The following is a 14,244-nucleotide window of genomic DNA, read 5'->3' on the forward strand; positions in this document are numbered from 1 at the left end:
TGAGGTACTCTGGTTCTTTCTGAGTCTCACTTTGCCTAGTACAGAATCCCTGCACTTTCAGTCCCTGCAAATAGTCTCTCATCACCTACCTGGGAGTGCAATTTAAAGGAAGTCTCTTTTTAGGAAACCGTAGTATCATTTTACCACCTGACTGCTGATAAACGAATGCCCTAGGTATACGTGGCAGCACATCTTTTGTGCTGCTGCACTTAGCAGTTATGGCTCTGCATATTACTGATTTGATATCAACAGTACAGTCAAGGAGTTACAGGATAGACCCTTCACAGCAGGTTCTAACGCTATGCGATGATGATTTATACATGAGTCCATTGCTTCAGAGAACTTGGGCTAGCAACACAGATTTCTCTCACTCTTGCTTTCTCATTCTCTCTCTCTGTCCCACACACAGATGTTGGTGACCTTGTTGATCAGCATTAATTCAGACAGTCTGTATAGTGGAGTTGTTTTCCATGTCCAGGATTGGTCATGTGAGGATGTGAGTTAGAAGCAAAAAATTGGCATCAATTCCCTTCTCCCACCAGGCATAACGAACCAGGAGAATTAAAAAACCTGGGACCAAAAGTTAATCAATCATGTCTCTGACACTGAAAGATAATCAATCACCTAAAAGCCTTTGAAAAATGAGGCAGATTTACACCCAGTAGCTTTAGGGTTGCCAACCCTCAAAGATTGTCCTGGAATCTCCAGGAATTAAATATTAATCTTGTATTAAAGATTATGTCATGTGATAAAACCTGCAGGAATATATGCAGCCAAAACTGGCATCCCTGTGCCTTAAACCTGCAAGTCCCCTATTACTGTTTGGAGACTGTTAAGTCTATTTCTTTCTGTGCCAGGTTGTTGAAAGCTTCCCCTATTTGTATTTTCTCCTGTTCTGAAGTGATTCACAATAATAAAATAATAATAATACATTAATGACAGAAGACTCTGCTATGTGAATCACACTGAAAGCCTTTTATTTTAATTATCCTGCAGCAGACAAATGACAAAATATGACCTGCTTAATATGGAGGGGGGAAATCGGGTAACTGATGTCCTGTGTGATCTGCATGTTATGTTTGTTTATGGAATAAAAGCTAGAGCTGACTTATATTTACATAGCTGACCTGGATGATGTGAGACTGAAATGGCTCAGGAAGCCAGGATACAAGCTGTGCGGAAAAGCAAGAGCTAGTGCAGCGTGTGTGGGGGCTGCAGGGACCCGAGCTGCCCCGGTCCCGGCTGAGCGTCTGAAACCCCCGCCAGGCAGAGCAGGGTGAGCGGGGGAGCAGGCAGCGCAGAGGCTGCAGGGCAGGCAGGCAGGGGGTGACCCTGCAGCGGCACACAGCCGCCTCCACAAGCCTGCTGCTCCTCAGCCCCTCTCACCACCGCCGAGCTGGGGGGCTGCGCTGCCGCCTCTTCTCCTCCCAGCAGAGCCCACCCCTGCTGGGGCTCAGCTTAGCGAGCTGGGCAGCTGCAGGCGGGCAGGAGCCACCTCCTCCTCCTCCTCACCGGGGAGCCAGGCAACTAGCCACCACCACCTGCAGCCCCGGAGTGAGTCAGGCTGGAAATTGGGGTGTGTGGTGTGGAGCCAAAAGCTGGCCGCATGCAAAACCCGGTTCTGGACTCCCAGTGCTGGTTGCAGCAAGGCGCCGAGTTTGGGACATGTCCTCAGGGGTAGCGGCCGCACCCCCTGCCAGCTACGCTACTGTCTGTGCCCCCCTAAGGGGGCACACGTGACAGATTGAAGACCTCTGTTCTAAGGTCTAGGTAACATACTAATTCTATGCACCTCTCTCCAGGGTCTTTTGAGGGCAAGACACCCGTTGGGAGAAGGTGTAACTGACAGGCTGTGTTCTGGAAGGAGTTTCTTGAAACAGTAGGACAGCCAGATAGCCTTTAAATACAGGTGGAGTCTTAAAGCTGGAACCTCCTTCCTGATACTACATAGTAGAAGAAAGGGTTGACCATCGGAATTTTCTCAAAAAATTACTTGAGCCGACAACCAGAAGATGTTTCTTGAATGATCAGAGAAGATGTATGAGATCAGGGATAACATTTTCAGAAGCTCCCAAGTAATTTAGGAGCCTCAGTCCCATTTTCAAAAGTGACTGTGGCACTAAAAGTCAGTGGGACTGAGGCACCTAAGTTATATTTGAAAATGAAGCTTAGGTGATTTTTAACATTTTATTCTAGATCTTCTATGGGACATAAGTACCTGTGCTCACTGTAGTTTAAAAAGAATTATTTGAAGTGGTTTTCCCATATACAAGTAATGTAGTTTTTCTGCAAAATATGTATATAGTTCCTCTCCTGAGTTCTCCCTCTCTGTTATTTACATTTTGCCTGTAGTCAGAAAATGTTATATTTAACAGACTCTTTCTTGTGACTACTGTTTGTAGTTTTGAGGGAAAATGTCCTGAAGGGGAACAACTCTAACATGACTGTCCTTCATACAGATGGCTATTAAAGCTAGACTCAATAATGCTTAGACAGTTGTTGGGACCACTGCTTATTCCAGCCAATATCATCTCTCATTGTTCCCTTTATGCTCCCTCTAGCTGTATCCTGTACCACCTGTGTCTCTTATCTAGACTGAGAGTGTCCCTGCCCCAATCTCTTTGTTATATGTTTCTACAGTGCCTACCACAATGGACCCTGGTCTACAGGTGTTACTGCAATACAAAATCAATCAGTAAAAATAGAGAAATCAAGAAAGCAACCCTTAACTCTAAATACTTTCTGCAAGCCAAAAAAAGGGGTTCATTTGGTGGTGCAGGCTGCACATACATAGTTCCCTAGTTACAATCTGAGTCAGGAAAAACAATCTGGGACAATTACATTTGCAAATAATGACCGTATGTTGTTCAAACAAGTACATTTTTTTGATTACTGTTAAGCCAGCCTCAGAACAATCTCCGAAAACTGAGTAAGAACAGATTTTAGAAGGCATCATTCCAGATAAAATTAAGAAGGGATTATGAGTAATGAGACACAAAGGTGATTAAATCTAGGAACATAGGCATGCAGTTGCATTATTTTAAAATATTTCTGTTGCAGTACTGCCTAAAAAGCCTCATATAGGTTGGGCCCCATTGTACCAAGCACTGTACCTATATTACAGTCCCTGCCTCAATGAGTTTACAGTCTAAAAGACAAGACATGGCAGATGCATGAGAAAAACAAGCAGGCTGGAGAAGATGTGCTAATGAATAAATATAACAAGATGAGCACTATTCATATCTGGTCAATAATAGTGGTTACTGTTTGCCACCTGCCCATCCTTACTGGGTTACTGGTTGGATAGGTGGGGTGGGGTTAGATTATGGAGAGATTTGAAAGTACAAGAAACTATTCACAAATTTAAATTGTTCTCCATGTGCACTGAAGGTGGGACAAGTAGTAATGGGACTTAATCTGCAGCAAGGGAGATTTAGGCTAGTTATTAGGGAAAAAACTTTCTAACTAAGTTTAGCGAAGTACTGGAACATGTTACTAAGGTAGGATGTGGAACCTCTATTATGGCAGGTTTTTAAGAACAGGTTAGCCAAACACCTGTCGGGAGGGTTTAGGTTTACTTGGTCCTGATACAGCAAGGGGGAAATGGATTGGACAACCTCTTGAGGTCAGTCCAACCCTACATTTCTCTGATTTTATGAGGCTGTAATATACTCTCAGTTTTATGCACTTCTGTGCCTTTTCACAGACTCCTCATTAAAAGATGACTGACTGAAGAACAAACACTGTTTTTTGGCTGAGTTAAAAAAGAACTTTCCACATGAGCCCATGAAATTTTGGTCCCAAAACAGGTTAGAGTGGAACTTCTATGACAACTTGCAAAATCTCTTCAGTGCAAATCTGTAAGAGTAAGTTACCATCACACCCAGGAGCATCTAATACAAGCTAGCACTTGTTAACAGATGCATACTTTCTGCTTGTTGATCACTTACTAGATTAAATGATGCATCAGCTACACAGAAGCGTTTGGGTTTAATTAAGGTCTAAAAAGTGCTCTGAGATCTTTGGATGAGAAGGTGTTGTAGAAGTATTATATCAGAAAGGAAATTAAGAATACAGCCTTGACATGTTAAGGATATTATCTGAACTTATACAGCAAGGAAATTTTTAACCTAGGGAGAGATTCTGGGCCAGATCATGCCCCTGAAATCCATGTATGGTGATGGCTTCCAACTGCACATCTTCCACAACATACATGAAAGGAGGGGCATCAGTCACCTCCACTATCTGCTGTTTCATCACTTCCCAGGAGCCCTAGAATAGCCCTGGGAGAGAGGGTCTGAGATCAATGTGGTGGCTGGTCTACATACACACTCCCCTTTCTCCTCCTCAAATCCCATGGAAAAAAACTTAATACAGTCCCTGCTTTATTATACAGTCAAAGAAGGGATTCCAGATGCTGCTGTCAGCAGAGGAAGCAGGCAGAGCTTCACTTTCGGGGGCGGGGGGGCGGGGGAAACACACAGAAGAGGCCTTGAAGCTGGCGTGAAGGCATCAGGCCTCCTCCACAGAGCCGACTCTGGTTTCCTGAGGGATCCACAGTGTTGGCTGAACAAAATTACTGAATATCTTTTGGTGATGGGTGGGGAAATCCTGCTTCTTTCCATAACAGAACAATGTGAGAAAGCTCAGCAAGTTTCCTTCTCCAGGGCCCGATCCTTAATTTATAGGGCTGTCAATCACAGTTAATTTACACAATTAACTCAAAAAATTAATTGTAATTTAAAAAATTAATCGTAATTAATCAGTTTTAATCACACTGTTAAACAATGGAATACCAATTGAAATTTAAATATTTTGGACATTTTTCTACATTTTCTTATTTATTGTATTCTGTGTTGTAATTGAAATCAAAGTGTATATTTTTATTACAAATATTTGCACTGTAAAAATGATAAATAGTATTTTTCAATTCACCTCATTCAAGTATTGTAGTACAATCTCTGTCATGAAAGTACAACTTACAAGTGTAGATCTTTTTGTTACATAACTGCACTCAAACACAGAACAATGTAAAACTTCAGAGCCTACAAGTCCACTCAGTCCTATTTCTTCAGTCAATCGCTAGACAAACAAGTGTGTTTACATTTACGAGAGATAATGCTGCCCTCTTATTTACAATGACACCAGAAAGTGAGAACAGGTGTTTGCATAGCACTTCTGTAGCCAACATTGCAAGGTATTTATGTGCCAGATATGGTAAACATTCGTATGCCCCTTCATGCTTCGACCACCATTCCAGAGGACATGCTTCCATGCTGATGATGCCTGTTTAAAAAAGGGGGTTAATTAAGTTTGTGACTGAACTCCTTGGGGGAGAATTGTATGTCCCCTGCTCTGTTTTACCTGCATTCTGCTATATATTTCATGTTATAGCAGTCTCGGATGATGACCCAGCACATGTTCTTAAAACGAAAACTTTCACTGCAGATTTGACAAAAATGCAAAGAAGATATCAATGTGATATTTCTAAAGATAGCTACAGCACTCAATCTAAGGTTTAAGAACCTGAAATGCCTTCCAAAATCTGAGAGGAACTGGGTGTGGAGCATGCTTTCAGAAGTCTTAAAAGAGCAATGCTCAGATGCAAAAACTACAGAACCTGAACCACCAAAAATGAAAAATCAACCTTCTGCTGGTGGCATCTGATTCAGATAATGAAAATGAGTGTGTGATGGTCTGCTCTGCTTTGGATTGTTATCAAGCACAACCCGTCGTCAGCATGGACGCATGTCCCCTGGATAGGTGATGGAAGCATGAAGAGAGATATGAATCTTTTGTGCATCTGAAACATAAATATCTTGCGACACCAGCTACAACAGTGTCATGAGAATGCCGGTTCTTGCTTTCAGGTGACATTGTAAACAAGAAGCAGATAGTATTATCTCCTGCAAATGTAAACAAACTTCTCTGTGCAATTGTCTGAACAAGAACTAGGACTGAGTGGACTTTGTAGGCTCTAAAGTTTTATATTGTTTTATTTTTGAATGTAGTTATATTACTCTACGTTTGTAAGTTCAACTTTCATGACAAAGAGATTGCCCTACAGACCTTGTATTAGATGAACTGAAAAATACTCTCTCGTTTTTATACAGTGCAAATACTTGTTATCAAAAATATAAAGTGAGCATGTACACTTTGTAATTGAAATCAATATATTTGAAAACGTAGAAAACATCCAAAAATATTTAAATAAATGGTATTCTATTATTAACAGTGTGATTAATGTTTTTAATTGTTTGACCGCCCTATTAATTTCTTTTCAGTAGCACCCATAACATACAAGATGCTTTCCAAACAGAAAAGGCGGCATGTTCCTGCCTAAAGGAGTTTACTTTTTGGCCATCCATCCTTGAGTTACCACAACATGCCTAAGAAGTTACTGACAGGATCATTAAATACTGGGTGATTTTATTGTGTATCATATACACCTAGGGACAGTTTGAACCTCACTTTTGAGCTGTCAAGTGAGAACCTCAACCACAGTTGAACATTTATCTACTTTGTGATATAAGTCTAATTACATTTTCATTGAAGATCTTGATAAGCCTGGGCTGGAACCCTGAATCTGAACACTTCTAAACTCTGGGAAAAATTGCATCTAGATCTGAATATTATAGTTCAGCCCCTTAGGCACAGTAATAATCATAGTTAAGGCTGCTTAAGTGTTTTCACTTTAAATGGTCCTTTTCAGGGCCTTTACAGCTTCAAACTTGCACCTTCGTGGCTGAAATTTGGCAAGTTGGTTGTCAATTTGACAGCAAATAAGTTTGAAAAGCCTGATTACATTTGAGTTACAGCACACTTCCATTTATCCAAACGGCCTGGGGGACAGCCGAAGTGTTTGGAGAACCAGACATTTGAATATACAGAAGTGCTATTTTGAGCTGCAGTTTCATGGATGTAGAAATCCTAGTTATCTGAATCCAGTGTGTCCCCCAGATCTCTATATTAGTTAATTACTTGCTAATAGCTTCTCAATTAACAAACCTCTCAGAGTCGGTTAGCCCTAATAAACAGCTTTGTATTAATTAGCACTAATGTTAAGACAATAATTGAGAAGTTGTTAACTAACACTGGGCTAAAGGGAAGCATACTGTGGATTCCGATAACTACAATTTTTGGATAAATAGCTCTTGGAACGGGAAACTGGAGTGTAAATTATTTATATGCACTTTTGGTCCACCAGTGGCCAGTGGAAAGCCGGTATAAATGACTCCCTCACTCTTATCTGAAAAAGCAAGAGAGATCTGTGTTCTGCAGCTGTTACAGCCTCCAGACCTATTCTGAGAGATGTCCATCCAGAGAAACATTATCGTGGTCTACCATCTTTGTATCAAAACCAACGATTTCTCATGAAGTTACTTACATTGTTTTCCTGGTTCTTGTTATTCTTAAGGAGCGTGATAACACAGTTATGAATGAAGAAAGCAAGTGTCAGGACCCCCGTGAGCTGAGGAAACTGAGTTCTAAACTCTAGGAAAACAAAAGAAAATAAACATTTGTTTTTATATTTGCATCAGTGAAATAAACAATAGCTGCCAAAGTGACATTCAAAGTTTATTTCTAGATGTTAGGAATGTAGAAATTGCTATTCTGGATCAGTCCAGTCCATTTGGTTCAGTATCTTGTCTCAGACAGCAACCAGTTCCAGCTGCTTCAGCAGAAGGAGCAAAAACCTGCTCTCAGGGAAAGTTTTCTACTAATGCACAGTACTTAAAGGTCTTGTTATTCCATGATTTGAACAATAAACTTTTCTGCTTCTCAGCACTGCAGTTCATGGACATCCCAATGCCTTGATGGGGGAAACCAGTTTTGGAGAAACTGCGCGTGTACCAGCGGGGGGGGACGACAGGAAAAGCTGTTTGCTGTGTGATAGACTCTGGTGATGCTCTCTGGATTAGTCAACAAGAGTCAAACTCTGAGGAGGCTGCTGACCCTCACTTTAGGAGGACAAGAGACATCTGTTGCTGTTTACAAGAGGGGATTCAAATGATTGCTTACAAAATAAAGGATTAGGAAAGCCTCAAGATACCATCTCGACTGTCCTTTAAATGGGAGAATATAACAGGCACCAGCCAACCAATGTCTTTACCCCCCAAAAACAGCACTGCTGTTTTTAGCACCATTCTCAGAAGTGTTCCAGCCAGTAGTTCTGGGAATGCTACTACTAGGCCAGGCGTGCGCATTTCCTTATGCTAGAACATCATTAAGCACCATTGTGGCAGGTAGTACCAGAGTACTAGCAAACAGATAGCTGGTCTAAAGTAATAGAGCACTTTTGCATCTCTAGGGCGTTATGCTGGTTTCACTGTCTTTCCTTAATATCTTATTAGTAGTGAAGCAGTACCAATGCTAACTGAAAGAGGGAAAAAAGGTCTCACTTTAGGCTTAGTTCCCACTACTGTAATCCTAACATAAATCACACTGGCAGATTCAAAATCACTCATTACTCTGTGCTGTATCCTTCCCACCATAGTGACATCAGTTGAAGCTATGCTGTATATATCATAGATGCAAGTTCTACGTACATAAGTCTGGCTATATCTTTGGCATACTGGTCTTCTTGCAGACAGAATTAGCACTATGCATTGCTGTAAATCAATCTATGCCAAGGCTGCTCAATAGAACATTGGGTCTGAACCTCAAGAGCACTTGAAACCAGTCTAGTTTCACATGACTGCTGGTTAGCAGCCCTGGGGTATGTCTGCTTAAGTTTTGTTCACATCCAGACTATTCAGCAAACTTGGAGATTAAATTTTTTTCTACCTATTTGGATATTCATAAATACTCTGAACATTCTGAGACAGTTTGCTGGTGCAATTCAAATATCAAGGAACGTTTTCAGACAAAGGTCAGTTTGGGGTTTCTCAAAGAGAGGGGGCAGGAGGGCTGTATTTTAGCTGAGTTTCCTGATACAACTGGATACACCATACATGTTTTTAACCCTAGCCTCTCAGGATATGTCTATACTACCTGCTGGATCAGCGGGCAGCGATCAATCCAGCGGGGGTCGATTTATCACATCTAGTTGACCCCTGAGTGCTCTCCCATCGACTCCTGTACTTCACCGCCGCGAGACACATAGGCAGAGTCGACGGGGGAGCGGCAACAGTCAACTCACCACAGTGAAGACACCGCGGTGAGTAGATCTAAGTACGTCAACTTCAGCTATGTTATTCATGTAGCTGAAGTTGCTTAACTTAGATCGATCCCCTGCTCTAGCATAGATCAGGCCTGAGACTGTCAAGAAGCAGCCAACAGTAGCACTTCATCATTCATAATTTCGTTAGCTATCTGGAAACCATCTACTGCTGGAAACCAACCAACCATTAACTGGAAACCAAATTATTTTAGGACTCATTTTAATCACACCTATTACTATAGGATTTTGGCAAGGGAAAAGCTCCCAGGATCCAAGACCTAACTTCTGGATGTGTGGATAGCAGTCCGCTTTACCTATACAAGTCATGCATCAGAGCAGAGACAATCTTTTTGTCTCATTAGCTGACTCTGAGTGGCCCAGACTACCAAGTTACTCTGAATTCCATCTGTCAGCGGAAATAATGCCATACCATCAGAGGTATATCATTATTATAGAGGTCATAAGAACATAAGAACAGCCATACCGGGTCAGACTAAAGGTCCATCTAGCCCAGTATCTGTCTACCGACAGTGGCCAATGCCAGGTGCCCCAGAGGGAGTGACCCAACAGGCAATGATCAAGTGATCTCTCTCCTGTCATCCATCTCCATCCTCTGATGAACAGAGGCTAGGGACACCATTCTTTACCCTTCCTGGCTAATAGCCATTTATGGACTTAGCCACCATGAATTTATCCAGTTCCCTTTTAAACAATGTTATAGTCCCAGCCTTCACAACCTTCTCAAGGAGTTCCACAAGTTGACTGTGCGCTGTGCGAAGAAGAACTTCCTTTTATTTGTTTTAAACCTGCTACCTATTAATTTCCATTTGGTGACCCCTAGTTCTTGTATTATGGGAATAAGTAAATAACTTTTCCTTATCCACTTTCTCCACACCACTCATGATTTTATATACTTCTATCATATCCCCCCTTAGTCTCCTCTTTTCCAAGCTGAAGAGGCCTAGCCTCTTTAATCTTTCCTCGTATGGGACCCTCCCCAAATCCCTAATCATTTTAGTTGCCCTTTTCTGAACCTTTTCTAGTGCTAGAATATCGTTTTTGAGGTGAGGAGACCACATCTGTACACAATATTTGAGATGTGGGCGTACCATGGATTTATATAAGGGCAATAATATATTCTCAGTCTTTTTCTCTATCCCCTTTTTAATGATTTCTAACATCTAGTTTGCTTTTTTGACCACCTTTGCACACTGTGTGGACATCTTCAGAGAACTATCCATGATGACGCCAAGATCTTTTTCCTGACTCGTTGTAGCTAAATTAGCCCCCATCATATTGTATGTATAGTTGGGGTTATTTTTTCCAGTGTGCATTACTTTACATTTATCCACATTAAATTTCATTTGCCATTTTGTTGCCCAATCACTTAGTTTTGCGAGATCTTTTTGAAGTTCTTCACAATCTGCTTTGGTCTTAACTATCTTGAGTAGTTTAGTATCATCTGCAAACTTTGCCACCTCACTGTTTACCCCTTTCTCCAGATCATTTATGAATAAATTGAATAGGATTGGTCCTAGGACTGACCCTTGGGGAACACCACTAGTTACCCCTCTCCATTCTGAGAATTTACCATTAATTCCCTGTCTTTTAGCCAGTTCTCAATCCATGAAAGGACCTTCCCTTTTACCCCATGACAGCTTAATTTACGTAAGAGCCTTTTGTAAGGGACCTTGTCAAAGGCTTTCTGGAAATCTAAGTACACTATGTCCACTGGATCCCCCTTGTCCACATATTTGTTGACCCCTTCAAAGAACTCTAACAGATTAGTAAGACACGATTTCCCTTTACAGAAACCATGTTGACTATTGCTCAACAGTTTATGTTTTTCTATGTGTCTGACAATTTTATTCTTAACTATTGTTTCTACTAATTTGCCCGGTATCGACCTTAGACTTACAGGTCTGTAATTGCCGGGATCACCTCTAGAGCCCTTTTTAAATATTGGCATTACATTAGCTAACTTCCAGTCACTGGGTACTGAAGCCGATTTAAAGGACAGGTTACAAGCTTTAGTTAATAGTTCCGTAACTTCATATTTGAGTTCTTTCAGAACTCTTGGGTGAATGCCATCTGGTCCCGGTGACTTGTTAATGTTGAGTTTATCAATTAATTGCAAAACCTCCTCTAGCGACACTTCAATCTGTGACAATTCCTCAGATTTGTCACCTACAAAAGCCGGTTCAGGTTTGGGAATCTCCCTAACATCCTCAGCCGTGAAGACTGAAGCAAAGAATCCATTTAGTTTCTCCGCAATGACTTTATCATCTTTAAGCTCTCCTTTTGTATTTCGATTGTCAAGGGGCCCCACTGGTTGTTTAGCAGGCTTCCTGCTTCTGATGTACTTAAACATTTTATTATTACTTTTGGAGTTTTTGGCTAGCCGTTCTTCAAACTCCTCTTTGGCTTTTCTTATTACACTCTTGCACTTAAGCTGGCAGGGTTTGTGCTCCTTTCTATTTGCCTCACTAGGATTTGACTTCCACTTTTTAAAGGTCAGGCATCAAATGCTTTGAGTGGAAATTGTTACAACAAATAAAACTAACTGGCTTGTCCCTAAAATACTCCTCTTCATTCCCAGTCTTCTCCCTCTGCTGCATTTAGAGAGAAGGTTAGATAGCACTGACATGACGCTTTGTGTGTTGATGATCTCAGAATCTCAAGATCACTAGCCCAGCAGGATCCTTAGGGACCTACCAATCACATTCTTGCACCTTATACACCCTAAAGGCATATGTTCTGGTCTTGTGTACAGCTGTATTCAGCAAGAATTTACTGCCTTTGAGATGATGAGTGTTGCAACCAGAAACAAAAGTTATTTTGGCTGAGATAAAGGAACTACTTTATCCATATTCCCCCTTGTTGCCTAGTACTGAGGTCCTCTTTCCAAGAACAGGCACCACTGACCTCCATTCATGAAAACGTTAAAAGAACAAAAATCAGAGGCTACGTACTAGCTGGAAAACTGATTTTAAAGCAGTATTCTTAGCCAAGAATACACAGAACACACTGGCCAGTCTGTCTAGTTTCTCACCATATACACCAGTGCAATTTGAGTTTAACAAAATTAAATCCACACACAACTCTCCCTCCTCCCACAAAAAACACCACCACACAACTGTGGCTGTGTAATACCTACATAATACTTGTCGGTGGTAGAGAAGTATATTCAGATAATGTCTCGGTCTTATTTCAGCTTTCTTTGCAAGACTCATCACCTCCAGCAATGAGTAAGCTAACGTAGCTGGAAAAACATTGCCGAGAACTTTGCAGCAAATTTCATGGAAATACAGCCTGCGGTGTCAAGCTGTCGTTCATGGTAATGGCAAACATTTATTTCCTCATGTTACAGTAAAATAAATATAGTGATTTTATTTGGCTTTTACTGACAAGTATGTATTTTTTAGAAGCATTTGCCTATTTATTAATCCCCCTCTATGCAGAGTGTCTCGCTACAGATTAATAAATTGGTTCACTAGCTCTGGGCCTGTTGGGTGCTAGATGCCTAATAACCTAGAGTTACAACAACAACAACAACAACAAAAAAAAGACTCCCACTTCCACCTGTAGCTGCCCAAGAGACATCACCCCAGCCAGAGATAGGCCAAGCTACACACACAAATTGCACAGGCCATAGAACTTGCCCAAAATAACTTCTAGAGCAGATCTTTTAGTAAATACAGCCAATCGTGATTTAAAAACCTGACAGTGATGGAGAATCAACCACAACTGTTGGTAAAATTGTTCTAATGAATGAATTACTCACTGTTAAAAATGTACGCCTTATTACCAACTTGAACTGTCTTATTTCAGCCATTGGATTACGTGATATCCTCTCTCTGCTAGTCTGAAAACCCGCAACAGCAAATATTTGTTCCCATTGTAGGTACTTCTACACTGTAATCAAGTCATACCTTCTCTTTGTTAAAACTAAATTGATAGAGAACCTGGAGTCTAATCACTATAAGGAAGGTTTTCTAATCCTTTAATAATTCTTGTGGCTCTTCTCTAAACCCTCTCCAATTTTATCAACCTTCTTCTTGATTCATGGACACCTGTGGTGGTGCCTTCTCTCAGCCCCTCCACAAATGCAGTCAGAGACCAACTGAAGTGCAGCACCCGTGTCCTTTTATTGTTTGTGTCCGTTCCCACCACCTATTACTTACAGATACCAACACTCTGGGAGACTACTAACTAGAGCCCACACTCCTCCCTTTCCTGTCTCCCCCTGCTTCCTGTCTCTCAGCCAGCTTTACAGGGCAGGCTGGCTACCCAGGCCTGCAGGTGGATCATCCACTCTGGTAATTAGGGCATGGTCCTTCAGTCAGCCTAACTAATAGCCCTGTTCCAGAGGAAGAAGGGTAATAGGGGCCTGGCATGTTTCTCCTAGCCAACACCCTGTTACAACACCTGAACTGGACACAATATTTCAGCAGTAGTCACACCAACGCCAAATACTATCTACTATTACCTGATATTTCCCTGTTTATGCAGCCATGATTGCATTAGCCCTTTTGGCCACAGCATTGCACAGGGAGCTCATGTTCAGTTGACTGTTCACCACAACCCCAAAATGTTGTTCAAAGTCACTGCTTTCCAGGAGAGAGCCCCCCTTCTGTAAATATGGCCTACATTTCCTGCCCCCCCAGATGTATACATTTAGCCATATTAAATGCATTGTGTTTGCTTGCACTCAGCTTATGAAGCGATCCAGATAGCTCTGTCCAGATAGACTGACCTGTCTTCTTCATTATTTACCACTTCCTCAATTTATGGATCAAGTAAAAACTTTCAGCGACATTTTCATGTTTTCTTCCAGGTCATTGATAAAAATGTTAAATAGCATAGGGACAAGAACAGATCCCTGAGGGAGCCTACTAGAAACACACTTGCTCGAAGATGATTCCCCATTTGCAATTACATTTTGAGACCTATCAGCCAACTTTTAATCCATTTAATATATGACAGGCTAGTTTTATACTGTTCTAGTTTTTTTAATCAAATGTCATGTGGTATCAAGTCAAATGCCTTGTAGAAGTCTAAGTATATTACATCAGCAAGGT

The 14,244-nt window shown here is 41.3% G+C and overlaps 1 protein-coding gene across 13 annotated transcripts in view; it reads right to left on the bottom strand.

Moving 5' to 3' along the window:
* SLC38A9 (solute carrier family 38 member 9) overlaps positions 1-14,244 on the bottom strand; it is a 76,309-nt gene that overhangs the window by 24,719 nt on the left and 37,346 nt on the right. For all 13 annotated transcript variants that reach the window (XM_050946981.1, XM_050946974.1, XM_050946973.1 and 10 more), the window contains one exon: positions 7,388-7,494. In XM_050946981.1, coding sequence (XP_050802938.1) covers positions 7,388-7,494 — 107 coding nt within the window. The remainder of the gene's footprint in view (positions 1-7,387; positions 7,495-14,244) is intronic.

This window comes from Gopherus flavomarginatus, chromosome 3, assembly GCF_025201925.1.
Source record: "Gopherus flavomarginatus isolate rGopFla2 chromosome 3, rGopFla2.mat.asm, whole genome shotgun sequence".
Lineage (NCBI taxonomy): Eukaryota > Metazoa > Chordata > Testudines > Testudinidae > Gopherus > Gopherus flavomarginatus.